This window comes from Oncorhynchus mykiss, chromosome 18 (genome assembly GCF_057628025.1).
Source record: "Oncorhynchus mykiss isolate SJ-2025 chromosome 18, ASM5762802v1, whole genome shotgun sequence".
NCBI lineage: Eukaryota > Metazoa > Chordata > Actinopteri > Salmoniformes > Salmonidae > Oncorhynchus > Oncorhynchus mykiss.
The window spans coordinates 16,117,917-16,140,746 of record NC_143039.1 but is presented as its reverse complement, the minus strand read 5'-3'; the positions used below and the strand labels follow the sequence as shown (position 1 = coordinate 16,140,746).

General features: G+C 46.3%; 1 protein-coding gene across 50 annotated transcripts in view; it reads right to left on the bottom strand.

Moving 5' to 3' along the window:
- Positions 1–22,830, bottom strand: part of LOC110495394 (R3H domain-containing protein 1) — a 50,966-nt gene that overhangs the window by 19,064 nt on the left and 9,072 nt on the right. For 9 of the 50 annotated variants that reach the window (XM_090207325.1, XM_090207363.1, XM_090207341.1 and 6 more), the window contains exons 2-13: positions 18,999–19,228; positions 12,932–13,223; positions 9,669–9,713; positions 8,257–8,352; positions 3,689–3,785; positions 3,043–3,181; positions 2,758–2,898; positions 2,453–2,561; positions 1,983–2,078; positions 1,822–1,847; positions 420–473; positions 102–319 (exon numbers count right to left, since the gene is read on the bottom strand). In XM_090207325.1, coding sequence (XP_090063451.1) covers positions 102–319; positions 420–473; positions 1,822–1,847; positions 1,983–2,078; positions 2,453–2,561; positions 2,758–2,898; positions 3,043–3,181; positions 3,689–3,785; positions 8,257–8,352; positions 9,669–9,713; positions 12,932–13,171 — 1,261 coding nt within the window. In that variant the 5' untranslated portion in view covers positions 13,172–13,223; positions 18,999–19,228. Of the gene's footprint in view, positions 1–101; positions 320–419; positions 474–1,821; positions 1,848–1,982; positions 2,079–2,452; positions 2,562–2,757; positions 2,899–3,042; positions 3,182–3,688; positions 3,786–8,256; positions 8,353–9,668; positions 9,714–12,931; positions 13,224–18,791; positions 19,229–22,830 lie in introns of those variants that run through there. The other 41 variants (XM_090207327.1, XM_090207352.1, XM_090207359.1 and 38 more) reach the window with 14 other exon arrangements.

The window sequence follows — 22,830 nt, the reverse complement described above, 5'->3', positions numbered from 1 at the left end:
TATGCTGTGGAACAAAGCAGACTGGACACGATACTTCGCACGTGCATTTGACTACGTGTGCATGAGCCAGTGCCCCCCCCCACCCTCCCCCTATTACTTGCCTGTTTTGGAGAGGCGTCCGGTGCTCTTGCTGCTGGCTGTACTGTCTCCTCTGATGAGGACAGAGATGCTGCTGAAGCTGCTGGCCTTGGTCATGGTCGGCCTCAGGTTACGGTTGGAGCTGTCTGAATCAGTGCTGCTCCACGGCCGGGCATCACAGTTCTTGGGGTCATTCTCAGAGCTGCTCTGTCTACTGCTGGCTGACCGCCCGTCCCCTAGTCTGAGGAAACAAGGAATGGGTGGATATGTGTGTGTGTGTGTGTGTGTGTGAGTGAGTGAGTGTGAGAGAGAGAGAGAGATCTGTGACAGAAAGGAAGTACCTGAAGAGTTGCCGCCTCTGTTGAGTGCTGATACAAGCCTCTTCATCAGGGCTCCTGCATGGGGAGATGACCATGCAACATTATCAAAGGGTATCAAATCCACGTTGGACCAGCCAGACAAGCCGTCCACGTTGAACCAGCCAGTCAAACCGTCCACGTTGGACCAGCCAGTCAAACCCCGTCCACGTTGGACCAGCCAGTCAAACCGTCCACGTTGGACCAGCCAGTCAAACCGGCCACGTTGGACCAGCCAGTCAAACCGGCCACGTTGGACCAGCCCAGTCAAACCGTCCACGTTGAACCAGCCAGTCAAACCGGCCACGTTGAACCAGCCAGTCAAACCGTCCACGTTGAACCAGCCAGTCAAACCGGCCACGTTGGACCAGCCAGTCAAACCGTCCACGTTGAACCAGCCAGTCAAACCGGCCACGTTGAACCAGCCAGTCAAACCGTCCACGTTGAACCAGCCAGTCAAACCGTCCACGTTGAACCAGCCAAACCGTCCACGTTGGACCAGCCAGTCAAACCGTCCACGTTGGACCAGCCAGACAAACCGTCCACGTTGGACCAGCCAGTCAAACCGGCCACGTTGGACCAGCCAGTCAAACCGGCCACGTTGGACCAGCCAGTCAAACCGGCCACGTTGGACCAGCCAGTCAAACCGGCCACGTTGGACCAGCCAGTCAAACCGTCCACGTTGAACCAGCCAGTCAAACCGTCCACGTTGAACCAGCCAAACCGTCCACGTTGGACCAGCCAGACAAACCGTCCACGTTGGACCAGCCAGACAAACCGTCCACGTTGGACCAGCCAGACAAACCGTCCACGTTGGACCAGCCAGACAAACCGTCCACGTTGGACCAGCCAGACAAACCGTCCACGTTGGACCAGCCAGACAAACCGTCCACGTTGGACCAGCCAGACAAACCGTCCACGTTGGACCAGCCAGACAAACCGTCCACGTTGGACCAGCCAGACAAACCGTCCACGTTGGACCAGCCAGACAAACCGTCCACGTTGGACCAGCCAGACAAACCGTCCACGTTGGACCAGCCAGACAAACCGTCCACGTTGGACCAGCCAGACAAACCGTCCACGTTGGACCAGCCAGACAAACCGTCCACGTTGGACCAGCCAGACAAACCGTCCACGTTGAACCAGCCAGACAAACCGTCCACGTTGGACCAGCCAGACAAACCGTCCACGTTGGACCAGCCAGTCAAACCGTCCACGTTGGACCAGCCAGACAAACCGTCCACGTTGAACCAGCCAGACACACCGTCCACGTTGGACCAGCCAGACAAACCGTCCACATTGGACCAGCCAGACAAACCGTCCACGTTGAACCAACCAGACAAATGTTGTAAGTGTCAAATTAGACTGATATGTGAATGATATTTACCTTCCATCTAGATGGAAATGATCTCCCTGTGGAACAAAAAAAAAACATCTATTTGAATATCTTACTTACATGTCATTTGCAGTCCATAAAGCCTATCCATATTTTACTTCATAATAAACACAAATGCATCATTAATCTAAATTGATTAGCCAAAATCTCACATCTGGTGCAAATATCCTGTCCCTGGCTCTCTGATAGTCTTCCTCCCTCTCCTCGATAGATTTGCTTCTCCTGTCGTCTTTCAGGCGCATTCGTATCTGCAAGCACATGCACAACTTAGCCTAGCCAGCAGCTTCCGCACAGCTTAGCCTAGCCAGCAGCTTCCGCACAGCTTAGCCTAGCCAGCAGCTTCCGCACAGCTTAGCCTAGCCAGCAGCTTCCGCACAGCTTAGCCTAGCCAGCAGCTTCCGCACAGCTTAGCCTAGCCAGCAGCTTCCGCACAGCTTAGCCTAGCCAGAAGCACCAGATTGTCAACCTCTCAAAGACATATCGCTGAGGATGCATCCCAAATGGAACACTATTCCCTATATACTTTACTTCTGTTGACCAGGGCCCATAGGGCACTATATAGAGAATAGGGTGTCATTTGGGACACAACGTGACATTTGATTGGAACACAGAAACGGCCTACCATGCCGTCTTCCCGGTCGAAGCTGGCGTTGTCTCTTTTGAGAATGTAGCGTTTTTGGAAATCATCCGTTTTGTCGTCTTTTATGTGTTCTGAGAATTTTTGATCTGGTCTGTGGAAGACAATTTACATTGCTGGAAGTTTAGAGAAGTGGGGGGGGGAAACCTACACCAAATACATACTTTCTACTTTCAAAGCAATTTTATGTATTTAAGCTTCATAGAATGTAATAAAATGTATTATTGTGATTTAGTAATAATGTATTTTAAAATGTTTTAAAACTGACTGGTATCAATTGAAAAACATACATTCTTGTATTGCTAGTTTTGTTGATGATGACAGACTTCCCAGTGGGGTCAACATTGTGATCCATGCCAAAGTAGGCAGCCACTCGATGTAGCAGCATTCTATGGTACGAAGTCATGGGAGGGAATTTTCTCTTCTGGCTTCTAGGAAACACAAGAGCTGAATGAGCTTCACTGAAAGGCTAAAATAATACAACTATAGAATTGAATTTGAATAAAATTGCATTAACTATAAATGAATAAAAATACATTAAATCAATCAATAAATGTATTTATTAAATATCTTACTCAATATTACTGATAAAATCCAGAATGTCCTGCTCCAACTTCAACAGCATCATTCTGTCTCTGGGGTTGTTCTTTAGAGTGTTGACCAGGAACTCATGCAGGTCTATTCCAGTAGAGTCTGTGTAGTCCTGGCTGGAATCTAGACACAAGAGGACCAGGTAGTGTGTAGATTGATGAGGGGAAAAAACAATTAAATTCATTTTAGAATAAGGTTGTAACAAAAGTGGGAAAAAGTCCAAGGGGTCTGAATACTTTCCGAATGCACTAATTGGGCTTACGTTTACAATGGTCATATATAATATATTCATATTCAACGGGTGTTGTGCATTAGTAAATAAAAAAATTGGTTATTGTGCGCTCTGGCACACTCCAACGTGAGTGCTCTGAAACCGGGAGTAGACAGCCAGAGTGAATTTACGAACGCACCCATAGTCTCCTAGGATTAGATTTCTATTAGATTTCTCAGAGAGCTCCATGTTCCGGAATCAGTTGATTAGTTCTCTAGACTAAAGCTCACAACATGTCTCCAAGGTCCTGTATTGTAACACACAACCGTGTCTGTCTGAAGGCAGCGATGGCCATTATATTTTCTCTCGCTATTTTCAACACAAAGATAATCAACCTCTCCGCCAACTCTCCCACACACCTCTTGACAGCATTTTCCTGGACATCTTCTCTGGTTTCTCCACCTTCTCTTTCTCCTCCTTGGCAGACAGCTCCTCCTTATCAAAGGACTGGGATATCTGGATGTGAATTTGAAGAGTAAGAAATAAAAGCTTCAGTGGTAGCTACTAGCAATATATGATTAAGTCTGTATCCTATATGGCAGCCTATTCCCTATGGGCCCTGGTCAAAAGTAGTGCAAAAGTAGTGCACTACATACAGTGAGGGAGAAAAAGTATTCGATCCCCTGCTGATTTTGTATGTTTGCCTACCGACAAAGCAATTATCAGTCTATAATTTTAATGGTAGGTTTATTTGACCAGTGAGCGACAGAATAACAACAAAACAATCCAGAAAAACACATGTCAAAAATGTTATAAAATGATTTGCATTTTAATGAAGGAAATGAGTATTTGACCCCTCTGCAAAACATGACTTAGTACTTGGTGGCAAAACCCTTGTTGGCAATCACAGAGGTCAGACATTTCTTGTAGTTGGCCACCAGCTTTGCACACATCTCAGGAGGGATTTTGTCCCATTCCTCTTTGCAGATCTTCTCCAAGTCATTAAGGTTTCGAGGCTGACGTTTGGCAACTCGAAACTTCAGCTCCCTCCACAGATTTTCTATGGGATTACGGTCTGGAGACTGGCTAGGCCACTCCAGGACCTTAATGTGCTTCTTCTTGAGCCACTCCTTTGTTGCCTTGGCCGTGTGTTTTGGGTCATTGTCATGCTGGAATACCCATCCACGACTCATTTTCAATGCCCTGGCTGAGTGAAGGAGGTTCTCACCCAAGATTTGACGGTACATGGCCCCGTCCATCGTCCCTTTGATGCGGTGAAGTTGTCCTGTCCCCTTAGCAGAAAAACACCTCCAAAGCATAATGTTTCCACCTCCATGTTTGACGGTGGGGATGGTGTTCTTGGGGTCACAGGCAGCATTCCTCCTCCAAACACGGCGAGTTGAGTTGATGCCAAAGAGCTCCATTTTGGTCTCATCTGACCACAACACTTTCACCCAGTTGTCCTCTGAATCATTCAGATGTTCATTGGCAAACTTCAGACGGGCCTGTATATGTGCTTTCTTGAGCAGGGGGACCTTGCAGGCGCTGCAGGATTTCAGTCCTTCACGGCATAGTGTGTTACCAATTGTTTTCTTGGCGACCATGATCCCAGCTGTCTTGAGATCATTGACAAGATCCTCCTGTGTAGTTCTGGGCTGATTCCTCATCGGTCTCATGATCATTGCAACTGCACAAGGGGAGATCTTGCATGGAGCCCCAGGCCGAGGGAGAATGACAGTTATTTTGTGTTTATTCCATTTGCGAATAATCGCACCAACTGTTGTCACCTTCTCACCAAGCTGCTTGGCGATGATCTTGTGGCCCATTCCAGCCTTGTGTAGGTCTACAATCTTGTCCCTGACATCCTTGGAGAGCTCTTTGGTCTTGGCCATGGTGGAGAGTTTGGAATCTGATTGATTGATTGATTGCTTCTGTGGACAGGTGTCTTTTATACAGGTAAGAAACTGAGATTAGGTGCACTCCCTTTAAGAGTGTGTTCCTAATCTCAGCTCGTTGCCTGTATAAAAGACACCTGGGAGCCAGAAATCTTTCTGAAATCTTTCTGATCAAATACTTGTTTCCCACATTAAAATGCAAATCAATTTATAACATTTTTGACATGTGTTTTTCTGGATTTTTGTTGTTGTTATTCTGTCTCTCACTGTTCAAATAAACCCTCCATTAAAATTAGACTGATCATTTTTTGATCAGTGGGCAAACGTACAAAATCAGCAGGGGATCAAATACTCCCCCCTCACAGCATCTAATTATCCTCACAATCGCACACTTGGTTGGAAGTTAATGAAAACATATTTAAGGGTTTAACATGTTTAGTTTGTGAAACCAAGTACATGCCGACCGACCTCATTTAAAAAAAAAACATCCGATTTACTACGAGAGCACCGTTTTCATTTCAAATAACAGCTCAGCTAAAACCCTGTTCTGCACAGAGTGATAAACCTTCCTCTACGTACGATAATCACCTCGGCAATTACATCACACCGATTAACATCGTTTTATTTCATCTTTAAACACCTGAAAATCATACATCATTTTGACATTACAATGATGTGACTAAACAAACACTAACAGTACATGGACCTACAGAGGAGTGAATACTGAGAGTCCAATATAGATCTGCTTTATGTTGGGGGAAGAGAACACATCCAATAGAAAGCCTGTCTCACCTTCCACACCTTCACATCAATCATTGCCTTTATTGTACCACATGAAATAACTCCCTTTGGAAGACTTGTTGTAAGACAAGCATAGAAATACAATAACTAGAATGGGGGGGGGGGAGCCCCTCATATCACAGCCATTTGACACTCGCTTGAATGATTATATTTTATAATGGTGGCAGGTAGCCTAGTGGTTAAGAGCGTTGGGCCAGTAATCGAAAGGTCGCTGGTTCGAATCTAACCCCCTAATTGTGCCTGTAAGTCGCTCTGGATAAGAGTCTGCTAAACTACTAAAATATGAATTGTTAAATGTGTAAGGCTTAGCGAGCATGGAGAATTTATCAACCACTTGACAGTACTCACTTGAATGAAAAATGTACATTCCTATCATTCCAGTTGTGTGTGTTTCAAGGCCTTCTCAGCATCCCAGCCTTGACCTTGGTTTAACCCCACTACTCATCTTAATCTCTGCTGCGCTTCATTCCCTGCTCTGATTCACTATTCAACACTAGTACAAAAAGGCAGAGAGGAGCTAAAAGCTGAACAGCACACTGAAACTCCGCTTGCGACCTAAATGATACCCTATTCCCTTTATAGGGCACTACTTTTGACCAGGGCCCATAGGGAATAGGGTGCCATTTGGAACACAGATTCAGAGTGCTGGCTGCAAGAAGCTTAAATTAAATACCACTTCAGGATAGAGGCAACTGGGTAAAGAAGTTAGGAGCCAGTGGTTTCTGGAAGGTAGATGTAATGTTTACATTAGTGATATAATGGTAGCCTAGCGGTTTAGAGCGTTGAGCCAGTAACCAAAAGGTTGGTAGATCAAATCCCCCAGCTGACAAGGTACAAATCTGTCCTGCCCCTGAACAAGGCAGTTAACCCGCTGTTCCTAGGCCGTCATTGAAAATAAGAATTTGTTCTCAACTGACTTGCCTAGTTAAATAAAAAGGTAAGAAAAATAAGATATCCTCTGCCTCTCAGGGAGGCTTTGCTGTAGTTATTCAGCACAACTGGTTAACAAAATAACTAATATTACTACAGGAACGCAACAAAGAAAGAGATTGAGGAAGGGAGCGTCAATGGAGAGACGGCGAATGAGAGAGCGGAAGACAGAAAGAGGAGAAACAGAGAGGGAGGAAGAAGAGAAAGATAGATAAGAGTGAAGAGTGAAAGAGGACTGAATAGAACTCAGAGGGAGGGGGTTAAATCTCACTAGTTCAAGGAAGTCTATCCATTTAAACACCCAGTCAGGGTTTCCTAGTAACCGGTTTCACAGCAAGGACAATGCATCTTTACAGAGAAGTAGAATCATTTCATTTCTCGTCTACACCAAGGAAACATTTCTACTCAAGGAAAAATAATTGGTATAAAAAAATTGCAACTTAACATAGAAAGACAACCACCCCCCCCAAAATAACCTATATCACTTCAAACACCATTAGCCAAGGACATGTTTGAGTGGTGCTGACAGACAAAGGAATGGGTTGGAGGAAGCCTGACATCATAGTGACAACCTTACTATTCAACTATATCAATCCACAGGACTCCATGTTCTGACACGTGAAAATACAATCTTCTCTAAGATGGATGTGAGTAATACAGGACACGCGCGCACACACACACACCGCAGGTACACACACACACACACACACACAACGGCTGGTGGTGGAGAACACCCTCGTGGTTTTGATGAAGTTAGTGCTGACTGGATGAAACGCGAGGCCCTCTAGCTTCTGGCTTGTGTGTGTGTCCAGTGAGAAGGCAGAGTGACGTTTGTGAAATGAGCCACAGCTAATGGGGTAGAAGGAGTCGTCTGGTGGTTTACCCAGAGGTGTGTGTGTGTGTGTGTGTGTGTGTGTGTGTGTGTGTGTGTGTGTGTGTGTGTGTGTGACTAAAGGTTTACCCAGAGGTGTGTGTCTAAAGGTTTACCCAGAGAGGTGTGTGTGTGTCTAAAGGTTTACCCAGAGAGGTGTGTGTGTGTGTGTGTGTGTGTGTGTCTAAAGGTTTACTCAGAGGTGTGTGTGTCTAAAGGTTTACTCAGAGGTGTGTGTGTGTGTGTGACTAAAGGTTTACCCAGAGGTGTGTGTGTGTGTCTAAAGGTTTACCCAGAGAGGTGTGTGTGTGTGTGTGTGTCTAAAGGTTTACCCAGAGAGGTGTGTGTGTGTGTCTAAAGGTTTACCCAGAGAGGTGTGTGTGTGTGTGTGTGTGTCTAAAGGTTTACCCAGAGAGGTGTGTGTGTGTGTCTAAAGGTTTACCCAGAGAGGTGTGTGTGTGTGTGTGTGTGTGTGTGTCTAAAGGTTTACCTGAGGATCTGGTGTCAGCTGGTGTGCAGTTAGAAAGGGAGGAGAGGACTCTTCACAGACAGCCAGGCTCCGTACTAACTTTACCTTGGCCCTGGACTGAGGGAGAGTACAGTATATTGACAACGGTTCAAATATATTAATTTAGGTGACGTGCGTTGATCATTTCAAAACGCGAACCGACCAAGTAAAAATACAAACCAAGACGTAAAGGCCAGCAAGCACCAAGCAATCACGACCAACAGACCATGTTCAGACCTCAAAATGACTTGGGTGAATCCAATCCAATCCATGCATGTAACTAACGTGATGGTTAGCAAGCACCAAGCAATCACGACCAACAGACCATGTTCAGACCTCAAAATGACTTGGGTGAATCCAATCCAATCCAATCCATGCATGTAACTAACGTGATGGTTAGCAAGCACCAAGCAATCACGACCAACAGACCATGTTCAGACCTCAAAATGACTTGGGTGAATCCAATCCAATCCAATCCATGCATGTAACTAACGTGATGGTTAGCAAGCACCAAGCAATCACGACCAACAGACCATGTTCAGACCTCAAAATGACTTGGGTGAATCCAATCCAATCCAATCCATGCATGTAACTAACGTGATGGTTAGCAAACACGTAAATAAGTCAGTAAACATCGTAAATAAGTCAGTTTAAACATCTGAACATCATGCAAATTAAGATAAATAATACTAACGCAGCACCACAAGTCGGGATGTTTTTAAAGGGATGACTTAAATCACGCATCAGACTCATTCCACGGGATGTTTTTAAAGGGATGACTTAAATCACGTGTCAGACTCATTCCACGGGATGTTTTTAAAGGGATGACTTAAATCACATGTCAGACTCATTCCACGGGATGTTTTTAAAGGGATGACTTAAATCACATGTCAGACTCATTCCACGGGATGTTTTTAAAGGGATGACTTAAATCACGTGTCAGACTCATTCCACGGGATGTTTTTAAAGGGATGACATAAATCACGTGTCAGACTCATTCCACGGGATGTTTTTAAAGAGATGACTTAAATCACGTGTCAGACTCATTCCACGGGATGTTTTTAAAGGGATGACTTAAATCACGTGTCAGACTCATTCCACGGAGGGCAGAGTGTCTGCAGGTCCCTTGTACTCGATTGATAAATGAAGGTTACTAATTAGTAAAGAACTGCACTCACCTGGTTGTCTAGGTCTTAACTGAAAGGACAAACCCCAAACCCTCTGACACTAGGGCCTCCACGGAATGAGTATGAACCCCTCTGTTCACTACATCACAAGAACCAAGTCAACAGCAGGCAAATATATAATAAGACATATGGGATAAATCCGTCTTCTCAGCAGAAACACCTGAGATAAAATGATAATGTATGTGGTGGTTGCCAGGCAGACTGTACCTTAGAGCCCCTCACCGACTGGCCAGCTGATACAGGAGACGGCTGCTGTCCCAAACGGTCCACAAAAAGAAGGCGTTTAGCTAACAAGACTACAAGGTTAATGAATATTGTGGTCCAGAACAACAGGAAGGCTGAATACATACGTACATACACGTGACAAAACACGAGGAGCAGCCCTTTTTGGGCCAAGATGAATTCTCACCCTCGTGATTCAAACACCTTCCTGTCTGAGAAATTAGACCCAGAGTCTGACTACTATGTACATTAAAATGTATTCTCTCTCTGACCCAGTTTCACATCCCTCTCTCTGACCCAGTTTCACATCCCTCTCTCTCTGACCCAGTTTCACATCCCTCTCTCTCTGACCCAGTTTCACATCCCTCTCTCTCTGACCCAGTTTCACATCTCTCTCTCTCTGACCCAGTTTCACATCTCTCTCTCTCTGACCCAGTTTCACATCCCTCTCTCTCTGACCCAGTTTCACACCCCTCTCTCTCTGACCCAGTTTCACATCCCTCTCTCTCAGACCCAGTTTCACATCCCTCTCTCTCAGACCCAGTTTCACATCCCTCTCTCTCAGACCCAGTTTCACATCCCTCTCTCTCTGACCCAGTTTCACATCCCTCTCTCTCTGACCCAGTTTCACATCCCTCTCTCTCTGACCCAGTTTCACATCTCTCTCTCTGACCCAGTTTCACATCTCTCTCTCTGACCCAGTTTCACATCTCTCTCTCTGACCCAGTTTCACATCTCTCTCTCTCTCAGACCCAGTTTCACATCCCTCTCTCTGACCCAGTTTCACATCCCTCTCTCTCTGACCCAGTTTCACACCCCTCTCTCTCTGACCCAGTTTCACATCCCTCTCTCTCAGACCACATTTCACATCCCTCTCTCTCAGACCACATTTCACATCCCTCTCTCTCAGACCCAGTATCACATCCCTCTCTCTCAGACCCAGTATCACATCCCTCTCTCTCAGACCCAGTATCACATCCCTCTCTCTCAGACCCAGTTTCACATCCCCCTCTCTCTGACCCAGTTTCACATCCCTCTCTCTCAGACCCAGTTTCACATCCCTCTCTCTCAGACCCAGTTTCACATCCCTCTCTCTCAGACCCAGTTTCACATCCCTCTCTCTCAGACCCAGTTTCACATCCCTCTCTCTGACCCAGTTTCACATCCCTCTCTCTCAGACCCAGTTTCACATCCCTCTCTCTCAGACCCAGTTTCACATCCCTCTCTCTCAGACCCAGTTTCACATCCCTCTCTCTCAGACCCAGTTTCACATCCCTCTCTCTCAGACCCAGTTTCACATCCCTCTCTCTCAGACCCAGTTTCACATCCCTCTCTCTCAGACCCAGGTTCACATCCCTCTCTCTCAGACCCAGGTTCACATCCCTCTCTCTCAGACCCAGTTTCACATCCCTCTCTCTCAGACCCAGTATCACATCCCTCTCTCTCAGACCCAGTATCACATCCCTCTCTCTCAGACCCAGTTTCACATCCCTCTCTCTCAGACCCAGTTTCACATCCCTCTCTCTCAGACCCAGGTTCACATCCCTCTCTCTCAGACCCAGGTTCACATCCCTCTCTCTCAGACCCAGGTTCACATCCCTCTCAGACCCAGTTTCACATCCCTCTCTCTCAGACCCAGTATCACATCCCTCTCTCTCAGACCCAGTTTCACATCCCTCTCTCTCAGACCCAGTTTCACATCCCTCTCTCTCAGACCCAGTTTCACATCCCTCTCAGACCCAGTTTCACATCTCTCTCTCTCAGACCATTTTCCTGTCATGTAGACTAGAGCAAAGAGAAGTGTTCTGAGTTTGAAGAGGAGCAGGAAGCAGCGGGGGACGACATCTCAATGCCTCTGCTCTTCGTGTGTGTGTGTACAGGGAGAGGTCCTAGAGAGTCAGAGACGAAAGCTGAGTCTGATTTAGACAGAACGGCTTGGCAGGCTCCATGCTCCACTCGGGCTTCTGCTGAGACACCGTCTGTACACACACACACTCCCCCTCTTCTCCTGGCCCCGTCCTCTAAAACCAACCAGAGGACAGTTCCTTTCCCCGCTGCGCTGGAGGGTCAGATAACATTAATGAAATAAAGATGGAAATGGACCATTTCAAGGCATGTGTATGACCCTTAGAGACAGTGAGTGGCGTGTGTGTGTGTGTGTGTGTGTGTGAGACAGTAGGTGTGAACGCACCAGTAGATCAGATAATTGAACAGGGCAGAAAGGAAAGGGACAAAGAGAGAGGAGAGAGAAGGAAACGCTGACGTCTGCACTACAAGGTACCTGGCCTGAGAAAGAGAACGTGGCAGGGGCAGATGGTGGCAAAGTCACAGAGGAGAGACACACAGAGAAGTGCACCCCCCTCCCTCTCTCCCCCCATCCGGCACCCATTCAGTCTCTCTCTCTCAGGGTGACACACAGGAAGTTTGTAGATAAGCCAGGATTTGAGATCCAGATTATCTGTCTTCTTCAGTCTGGCTGGGGCGCCAGCCACCGACCACTTTCACTTCTCCTGCTTCCCATTTATACTGCTGCCTGTCAACATTACTTCCAACCCAGAGACAATACTCTCTCTGCTGCCTGTCAACATTACCTCCAACCCAGAGACAATACTCTCTCTGATGCCTGTCAACATTACCTCCAACCCAGAGACAATACCCTCTGCTGCCTGTCAACATTACCTCCAACCCAGAGACAATACTCTCTCTGCTGCCTGTCAACATTACCTCCAACCCAGAGACAATACTCTCTCTGCTGCCTGTCAACATTACCTCCAACCCAGAGACAATACTCTCTCTGCTGCCTGTCAACATTACCTCCAACCCAGAGACAATACTCTCTCTGCTGCCTGTCAACATTACCTCCAACCCAGAGACAAAGAAACATTTTGCTGCACTGCATCAGCACATCTTCTTCCACCAACTTGTTTTAGCTGTTACATTAGAGTGTTTTAATGACTGATCCTGAGCTCAATCACATTACCATAGTTAAATTATATTACCATATTTACATTGTTGGTAAAACATGTTCAAATTGTGTCTGTGATAGAATGGAAAAGTGATCTTCTCATTGGTCCACACTAAAAGGCTATATAATGGAAAAGTGATCTTCTCATTGGTCCACACTAAAAGGCTATAGAATGGAAGTGATCTTCTCATTGGTCCACACTAAAAGGCTATATAATGGAAAAGTGATCTTCTCATTGGTCCACACTAAAAGGCTCTGTTTATGTTTACACCGGGGTGTTTACCTGTGATGTTTCCCTCTTGTTGTCACAGCAGCTTCCGTCTTGGTGACCGGTGGCATTGTGTTCCGGCACCAGGCTCCCAGCCGGTTTGGGTTTGTCCTTCACACCGTTCCGTCTGCTGTCTGCTCCTAATGTTGTGGTGCCGGTCCAGTCTGCTGCCTCCAGCTCCACTCCAGCCTCACAAACCTTCATGGTGTCAGTCCTACTGATGTCCTTTACAGTAACAGGATCAGACATCCTCATCAGACGCACAGCTTACAGAGAGTCTCTATACAACACTGCTGTTACTGGGGTCCTGGAGATGGAGAAAGAGACAGACGATGGAGAGACACTGGGATTTTACTAATCAAAATGCAAATAATTTTCCATTAGAGCTACATCAAAATACATCTTACACCTACAGTCAGAGAAGAGACAGAGAAAAACATGGGCATTGAAATATCATGCATTTACAGAGAATAGAGAGAGAGAAAACATGGGCATTGAAATATCATGCATTTACAGAGAACATAGAGAAAATATGGGCTAAAGAGACATATTGTAAAAGTCTATTAGTTAGAACATCTGAAATCTAATGACTACTGTAATGGGGCTAATGCAGGGACAGTGACAGGGCAGTGGTTTTTGGTAATAATGTGGCCTAATTATGCAGCAAGTGTCTCTTGCAGTAGCAGTAGCATAGAGAAGAGGGGTGGGGAGGGTTAGGGAAGGAGACATCATAGAGGAGACATCCTAGAGAGAAGAGGGAAGGAGACATCATAGAGAGAAGAGGGTTAGGGAAAGAGACATCTGGTTTATGAGAGCTGTGATTAATGATTTTAATTAGAGGTTGAGAGGCCCCATCTGATTCAGTCTCTGACATTAACACTGTGGCTCTGTGCCTCTGTCTCAATTTAACTTTCCTTGATTCCTTCTCAAACCCCATGACGGAGAAGGTCAGAGGGGAGTGACCAATCCATTTTGAGGATAGAAGAATCCCAGAAAGACGCATTGAGAAAGAGCCTGTGAGACAGCCAGTACTATTGGAGGACAGAGCTTGTGGCTATAGAAAAATACCACTGACACCGTGGATTCCAGAATGTTCAGAGTGCCTCCGTGACCCCATGGCCCTCTCTATAGGCAGTTATCAATACAACGCCCCAATACAGTGTGGAACGTTCCATTTGACTGCTGATGGGCAAGGAGACCACCAGCTCCTCTAAACCATTGACAACTGTGTGCCGTTTAAGGTACTGGAGAGCAGTAGGCTGGCTAACCAGAGAAAAGTACTGGAGAGCAGTAGGCTGGCTACCCAGAGAAAAGTACTGGAGAGCAGTAGGCTGGCTACCCAGAGAAAAGTACTGGAGAACAGTAGTCTCACATCAGTCAAAGCACAATCTGCTGATAGATGAGAATTCACAAACGGCCATTCTGAGTGAAGAAGTGCAACTGAAGAACGAAATCAGTCTGATGCCGAGCAGACATTACAATAAGAAGCATTGTAGATCTACATTTACAAAACACAGGAAGTGTTATCTTTCGGCATTAGGGCGACACCTAAGATTAACTTGCTCGTTATCTAAGTACGTGGCTGAATGAATAACGTCACGGTGCATCATATTGTGTGAGCTTTCTGCTGTGTTTGAGGTGTCAAAGCCCGTTGAATGAGTTATCTGTACAGCTGCCACTGCAGCTTGATTTCCTCTCCGTTCTGGGCCGTCTGCTTCTCCCCATCTCCTCAGAACAGCGCGGGCCCGTTGCCCTAGCGACGCCACACAGACCGTGTCCTTCAGACAAGCATGCCGTCAAAACTTTATGCAAATGAATAATGTTTCGTTTGTAAAATGTCTAAACTCAAACATATCATTTCGGTAGCTCCTACCTCCACATGTATAACTTTATGAGCTGCATTGCCTGCCTTCGCAATTTGTTTATTTTCGTTTGCACTCGTTAGCATATTTTGCTAGCAATATTTTGCTGTTACTTGTGCTAATTATGTTGTTATTCTGCTAATAGACGCCCAATGGGCTTCTTTGCATTTTTGTGTACTAAGCCAGTAGTACCGTAAATCACGGTGTGAGAGAAGGACGGTATGAGGATGAATCTGGAAACCGCCCAACCCTACTATAGATATTCCAATACAGCCATCTAGTTTATCCCCTGAATGGTAACTTGTTAACTCGCCATATTGACGTTATTTGTTGTTAGGCAACTAGCCAATTTGATGTGGTCCCTCAGTCAATGTCGTCTATCAGCAGCAATCCTGATTAAACCCTTATTAACAATGTTGAAAGGGGATAGTGTTAGCCAACTTCACTAGATAGGCCTGGGTTGATGAGAGAAAAACTACATTAGGTCTACCGGTAGCTAGCGCTGTAAACATTATCATCAGGTAGCTAGCGCTGTAAACATCATCATCAGGTAGCTAGCGCTGTAAACATCATCATCAGGTAGCTAGCGCTGTAAACATTATCATCAGGTAGCTAGCGCTGTAAACATTATCATCAGGTAGCTAGCGCTGTAAACATTATCATCAGGTAGCTAGCGATGTAAACATTATCATCAGGTAGCTAGAAAAGTAAATATCAGATAACAGTACATCGGCGAATTCGCCCTTCTGCTGCTTGACAGGCAGAGCCCACAAAGGATGGGAAATGAACCTAAAACCACTCGTATTAGGCAAGTACAGTGGGGCAAAAAAGTATTTAGTCAGCCACCAATTGTGCAAGTTCTCCCACTTAAAGATGAGAGGCCTGTAATTTTCATCATAGGTACACAAAAAAATCCAGAAAATCACATTGTAGGATTTTTTAATGCATTTATTTGCAAATTATGGTGGAAAATAAGTATTTGGTCAATAACAAAAGTTTCTCAATACTTTGTCATTGCCAACAAAGGGTATAACAGAGGTCAAACGTTTTCTGTAAGTCTTCACAAGGTTTTCACACACTGTTGCTGGTATTTTGGCCCATTCCTCCATGCAGATCTCCTCTAGAGCAGTGATGTTTTGGGGCTGTTGCTGGGCAACACGGACTTTCAACTTCCTCCAAAGATTTTCCATGGGGTTGAGATCTGGAGACTGGCTAGGCCACTCCAGGATCTTGAAATGCTTCTTACGAAGCCACTCCTTCGTTGCCCGGGCGGTGTGTTTGGGATCATTGTCATGCTGAAAGACCCAGCCACGTTTCATCTTCAATGCCCTTGCTGATGGAAGGAGGTTTTCACTCAAAATCTCACGATACATGGCCACATTCATTCTTTCCTTTACACGGATCAGTCGTCCTGGTCCCTTTGCAGAAAAACAGCCCCAAAGCATGATCTATCCACCCCCATGCTTCACAGTAGGTATGGTGTTCTTTGGATGCAACTCAGCATTCTTTGTCCTCCAAACACAACGAGTTGAGTTTTTACCAAAAAGTTATATTTTGGTTTCATCTGACTATATGACATTCTCCCAATCTTCTTCTGGATCATCCAAATGCTCTCTAGCAAACTTCAGACGGGACTGGACATGTACTGGCTTAAGCAGGGGGACACATCTGGCACTGCAGGATTTGAGTCCCTGGTGGCGTAGTGTGTTACTGATGGTAGGCTTTGTTACTTTGGTCCCAGCTCTCTGCAGGTCATTCACTAGGTCTCCCCGTGTGGTTCTGGGATTTTTGCTCACCGTTCTTGTGATCATTTTGACCCCACAGGGTGAGATGTTGCGTGGAGCCCCAGATCGAGGTAGATTATCAGTGGTCTTGTAAGTCTTCCATTTCCTAATAATTGCTCCCACAGTTGATTTCTTCAAACCAAGCTGCTTACCTATTGCAGATTCAGTCTTCCCAGCCTGGTGCAGGTCTACAATTTTGTTTCTGGTGTCCTTTGACAGCTCTTTGGTCTTGGCCATAGTGGAGTTTGGAGTGTGACTGTTTGAGGTTGTGGACAGGTGTCTTTTATACCGATAACAAGTTCAAACAGGTGCCATTAATACAGGTAACGAGTGGAGGACAGAGGAGCCTCCTAAAGAAGAAGTTACAGGTCTGTGAGAGCCAGAAATCTTTCTTGTTTGTAGGTGACCAAATACTTATTTTCCACCATCATTTGCAAATAAATTCATTAAAAACCCTACAATGTGCTTTTCAGGATTTTTTTCCTCATTTTGTCCGTCATAGTTGAAGTGTACCTATGATGAACATTACAGGCCTCTCTCATCTTTTTAAGTGGAAGAACTTGCACAATTGGTGGCTGACTAAATACTTTTTTGCCCCACTGTATATTTCACTTATTTTAGATCACTCAAATCCAATTAATGGTGGCCAATATTGATCGATACTGTGAGTTAAATGACCAGTTGATGTTTACTGATGAAAAGCATGCAGTTCCTTGCTGTAGAACTCTGATAGAGATGAACATGGAATAATGGGATGTGCTGTTCTGACTCTGCTCTTTAAGAGGTGCTGATATTACAACCAAATAGTTCATATATGTAACAATCCCTTGAAAACGGCACCTTACCTGTCCACAATTGTAATCAGTAAGGTAGGTTTTGGATTACCCAAACTCCGTAACGTAATCTGATTATTTTCTGTTATTTTTGGATTACTTCCCCTTCATTTGTTTCATTTGTCCATTGTTGACTAAATGTTTTGTATATAAGCAATACAATTTTCAAGATACAGAAGTTCCAAAATACAGAAATATAGCAGGAATGATGTAAAACGCATCACACCGACTTTTAGAAAAGGATCCATCAAACACATCCGGTGTGTCATCATAGTGGTCTCTGATTGGTGGTCATCTGCTGTGTCATCATAGTGGTCTCTGATTGGTGGTCATCATCTGGTGTGTCATCATAGTGGTCTCTGATTGGTGGTCATCATCTGGTGTGTCATCATAGTGGTCTCTGACTGGTCATCATCTGGTGTGTCATCATAGTGGTCTCTGATTGGTGGTCATCATCTGGTGTGTCATCATAGTGGTCTCTGACTGGTCATCTGGTGTGTCATCATAGTGGTCTCTGACTGGTCATCATCTGGTGTGTCATCATAGTGGTCTCTGATTGGTGGTCATCATCTGGTGTGTCATCATAGTGGTCTCTGACTGGTCATCTGGTGTGTCATCATAGTGGTCTCTGACTGGTCATCTGGTGTGTCATCATAGTGGTCTCTGATTGGTCATCATCTGGTGTATCATCATAGTGGTCTCTGATTGGTGGTCATCATCTGGTGTGTCATCATAGTGGTCTCTGATTGGTGGTCATCATCTGGTGTGTCATCATAGTGGTCTCTGACTGGTGATCATCATCTGGTGTGTCATCATAGTGGTCTCTGATTGGTGGTCATCATCTGGTGTGTCATCATAGTGGTCTCTGATTGGTGGTCATCATCTGGTGTGTCATCATAGTGGTCTCTGACTGGTGATCAGACTCTCTCAGGTGAAACAAACTGAAACACCTTTTTTCAATGGTGAATTTATTGTCACTGAGAAACCGAAAGGTGTCTAAATGCATTTCTTTCTTTATTTTTTATTTCTATTTCAGTTACTCCCCAAAACCTGCTCCTCTCACTCACATCTTTAAACTCGCTCTTCAATAACTAAATGTATGTTGTTCTTTTGTTCTGCAGTGTGCATTGCTATTTTAGTTATTTTACTGAATACTGAGTGGAAACTGGCTGAGAGGCAGATCAAAAATGGTCATCTTGAAGAGAAATAACTAAAAACACCAGGCTGGTCCACATCTATTAAGTTATTCCAGCACACAAATGGAATCTTTTCTACTCAAGTGCAGCATTGCTGATTTGTAATATCTGTCAGTCTCTCGACTGGAGTGATGTCAACGCTGTTTTTAATTTCCCCCCGGTCCCCCAATGGCCTATACACCTTACGGGTAGCTACTTACTGGGAGCTGCTGGGCCTGTGGTGGTGAAGTCCTGCAGGGGTTGAGAAGGCTCTGAGGGTAGCTACTTACTGGGAGCTGCTGGGCCTGTGGTGGTGAAGTCCTGCAGGGGTTGAGAAGGCTCTGAGGGCAGCTACTTACTGGGAGCTGCTGGGCCTGTGGTGGTGAAGTCCTGCAGGGGTTGAGAAGGCTCTGAGGGTAGCTACTTACTGGGAGCTGCTGGGCCTGTGGTGGTGAAGTCCTGCAGGGGTTGAGAAGGCTCTGAGGGCAGCAGTCCTGCGCCACCGCCGGTTTGTCACTGTAACGTCTCGTGCTGCTGGGCCTGTCGCTAACTCTGAGGGAGAGTCCCATGTCCTTAGCACCAGCTCGGAGTCTCTGGTGTCCAGATCTGAACGGCCTCGGTGGCACTGCCCTCCAAGCTGCTCATGGCCATCACAGACCTGTCACAGGGAGAGAAGAAAGAGGTCAGGGGGGTCAGGACCCTTAGAGAACACTGATGGAACGGGGTTATAGGTCGCTGACAGTGACAGGGCTGACATGGACAGACAGAGTCCAGGGGATATCACGTGTGTGAGTGGGAGAGAGAAAAATGGGGAGAGAGAGAGAGAGAGACAGAGAAAGAGACAGAAAGCGATATTGTGGCTGTGCATGCCTATGTGTAAAACAGGTTTCATCCATCAGAGCCATTGGGTGCATGGAGGGTCGTGTTAAACCCACTCTGTCGTGCCAGTTATGTAAAACAGAGCAGCTTTACATATTCAGGAATAACAGCCGTGAAAAACAGAAGATAACACTATCAAAACCCTGATATTTAGAATACCAATTTTGGAGAGGACACTGACAGACATGTCATTTCCCACATGGACGCTTCACATGGACAGTAACAGACGGGCTGTAACAGATTCTCCATCTTCAGTCAGACGGGCTGTAACAGATTCTCCATCTTCAGTCAGAAGGGCTGTAACAGATTCTCCATCTTCAGTCAGAAGGGCTGTAACAGATTCTCCATCTTCAGTCAGAAGGGCTGTAACAGATTCTCCATCTTCAGTCAGAAGGGCTGTAACAGATTCTCCATCTTCAGTCAGAAGGGCTGTAACAGATTCTCCATCTTCAGTCAGAAGGGCTGTAACAGATTCTCAATCTTCAGTCAGACGGCCTGTAACAGATTCTCCATCTTCAGTCAGAAGGGCTGTAACAGATTCTCCATCTTCAGTCAGAAGGGCTGTAACAGATTCTCCATCTTCAGTCAGACGGACTGTAACAGATTCTCCATCTTCAGTCAGAAGGGCTGTAACAGATTCTCCATCTTCAGTCAGAAGGGCTGTAACAGATTCTCCATCTTCAGTCAGAAGGGCTGTAACAGATTCTCCATCTTCAGTCAGAAGGGCTGTAACAGATTCTCCATCTTCAGTCAGACGGCCTGTAACAGATTCTCCATCTTCAGTCAGAAGGGCTGTAACAGATTCTCCATCTTCAGTCAGAAGGGCTGTAACAGATTCTCCATCTTCAGTCAGAAGGGCTGTAACAGATTCTCCATCTTCAGTCAGAAGGGCTGTAACAGATTCTCCATCTTCAGTCAGAAGGGCTGTAACAGATTCTCCATCTTCAGTCAGAAGGGCTGTAACAGATTCTCCATCTTCAGTCAGAAGGGCTGTAACAGATTCTCCATCTTCAGTCAGAAGGGCTGTAACAGATTCTCCATCTTCAGTCAGAAGGGCTGTAACAGATTCTCCATCTTCAGTCAGAAGGGCTGTAACAGATTCTCCATCTTCAGTCAGACGGCCTGTAACAGATTCTCCATCTTCAGTCAGAAGGGCTGTAACAGATTCTCCATCTTCAGTCAGAAGGGCTGTAACAGATTCTCCATCTTCAGTCAGACGGACTGTAACAGATTCTCCATCTTCAGTCAGAAGGGCTGTAACAGATTCTCCATCTTCAGTCAGAAGGGCTGTAACAGATTCTCCATCTTCAGTCAGAAGGGCTGTAACAGATTCTCAATTTTCAGTCAGAAGGGCTGTAACAGATTCTCCATCTTCAGTCAGAAGGGCTCTACATCTTCCCCCATGTTCTTCCACTTCAACCTTCCTCCTGGTCCCAGAGCCCAGTGCCATCTACCGGGCAGAGCGCCCGCCACAGTAAGCTCTCTCTGGCAACCAGTAGGCAGTCCCGTCTCCTCCTGGTCCCAGAGCCCAGTGCCATCTACCGGGCAGAGTGCCCGCCACAGTAGCTCTCTCTGGCAACCAGTAGGCAGTCCTGTCTCCACACAGTCCCATCTCCTCCTAGTCCCAGAGCCCAGTGCCATCTACCGGGCAGAGCACCCGCCACAGTAGCTCTCTCTGGCAACCAGTAGGCAGTCCTGTCTCCACACACAGTCCCGTCTCCACACACAGTCCCGTCTCCACACACAGTCCCGTCTCCACACACAGTCCCGTCTCCACACACAGTCCCGTCTCCACACTGTCCGGTCGGGCCAGTGGGAAGCAGACCCATGCATGCTGCCAGATAAAAGTGGTGGATTCCTGCTCACTTTCTAATCCTTTTTCACCTCACCCTACCCCACCATATCCTACCGCACCATACCCCACCTCACCCACCCTACCATACCTCACCCTACCTTGCTGTGTATGCAGATCCTGGTTTGACAGTAAACTGCAGGCACTACTAGACCAAAGGTAACCTCCCGTCTGGCAGTCAGCAGCAACACAAAGAGGTGTGGAACTTCACATGACTACAGTCAGCCCTACTAGCTGGTGACACCAGTAGAACTCAACCAACCAGACAGACAGCAAGAGAGATTCTGGCCCCAGACACAAGCTGCATTAGGAGTCAGAGCTGTGCTGCACGGACAGGGAGGAACAGCAGGGCTGAGCTAGCCGCTGAGTTCAGGAGATCACAATGTCAGTGTCAGTTCTGTGTCAGGGACAGTCTGTGTGACACACGGGGGAGTTGGTGTCAGGGACAGGGGGGCTTAAATGCATGCAGATGGAACGCAGTGTGACACACACACAAATAAACACTGGCAGGCACAAACAGACCAGAAGTCTTCACGTACCCAAGGAAACACACACACAGCCCAGTAGAATCCTCTGGGTCTCCTGTTACTGAACAGCTCCTCTGTATTTGACAACAGACTCTGAGACTCTGAGTTGATCTGAGTGGTTGAACCGTAAAGAGCCTCTTCAGTCCCTTTATCTCCATTCCCCACGGTACAAACACACCCATACTGCCTGCCTGTAGAAGTGGTGAATAAGTGCCTAAGCCTTTTTCCACGCTACACTTTTCTGCCCATGAAAATGTGTTCTCAAAAACCTACAATGAGGTCAAAAGGGCACAGCCACTCTGCCAGACAGGGGAATGGGAGCTAACTAATCATATGCCGGCTGTAAATGGACCACTCAATGACAATTATGTTAGCACAGCGAATAGGAAATTGCTCCTGCGGAATGCACAAGAGGCCATTCTGATTGCACGCACAGACAGGGCGGTACACACTAGGCTTGGGCGGTACCCCCCCCCCCCCCCCTGCCCAAGTGCTGGGGGGAGTAAAAGCAGGGGGAGCAAGCGAGAGGAGAGACTCTCCCTCCCAGACTGTATAGGAGGATGGAACAATACAAGAGCAGAGAAAAGCAGCTAAAGCCATCCATCCCTCCCTCCCTCCCATCCATCCCTCCCTCCCTCCCTCCCATCCATCCCCTCCCTCCCATCCATCCCCTCCCTCCCTCCCTCCCATCCATCCATCCAACATACTGTGTAGCCAACAGACAGACACATCCATGAGGCGGTCTTCTCCAGCTCGACAGTCACACAGAAAACAACAGAGGAAAAAGCATAGAGAGATCAAATGCATTAGGCAACCAACCATCACTTCCCAGGAATAGTAATACCGTTTACTTTAAGCCTAATAAAAGACGTTGATAATCAGTGTGTTGAACGGGGTAAATAAGCCCGTACCCCGGGTCAGAGCCACGTCTGATAATAAGGAGAGTTATTGATTAGAGAGAGAGCTGATGATCATTGAGACTTAAGCCCTCTGGGGTATAAA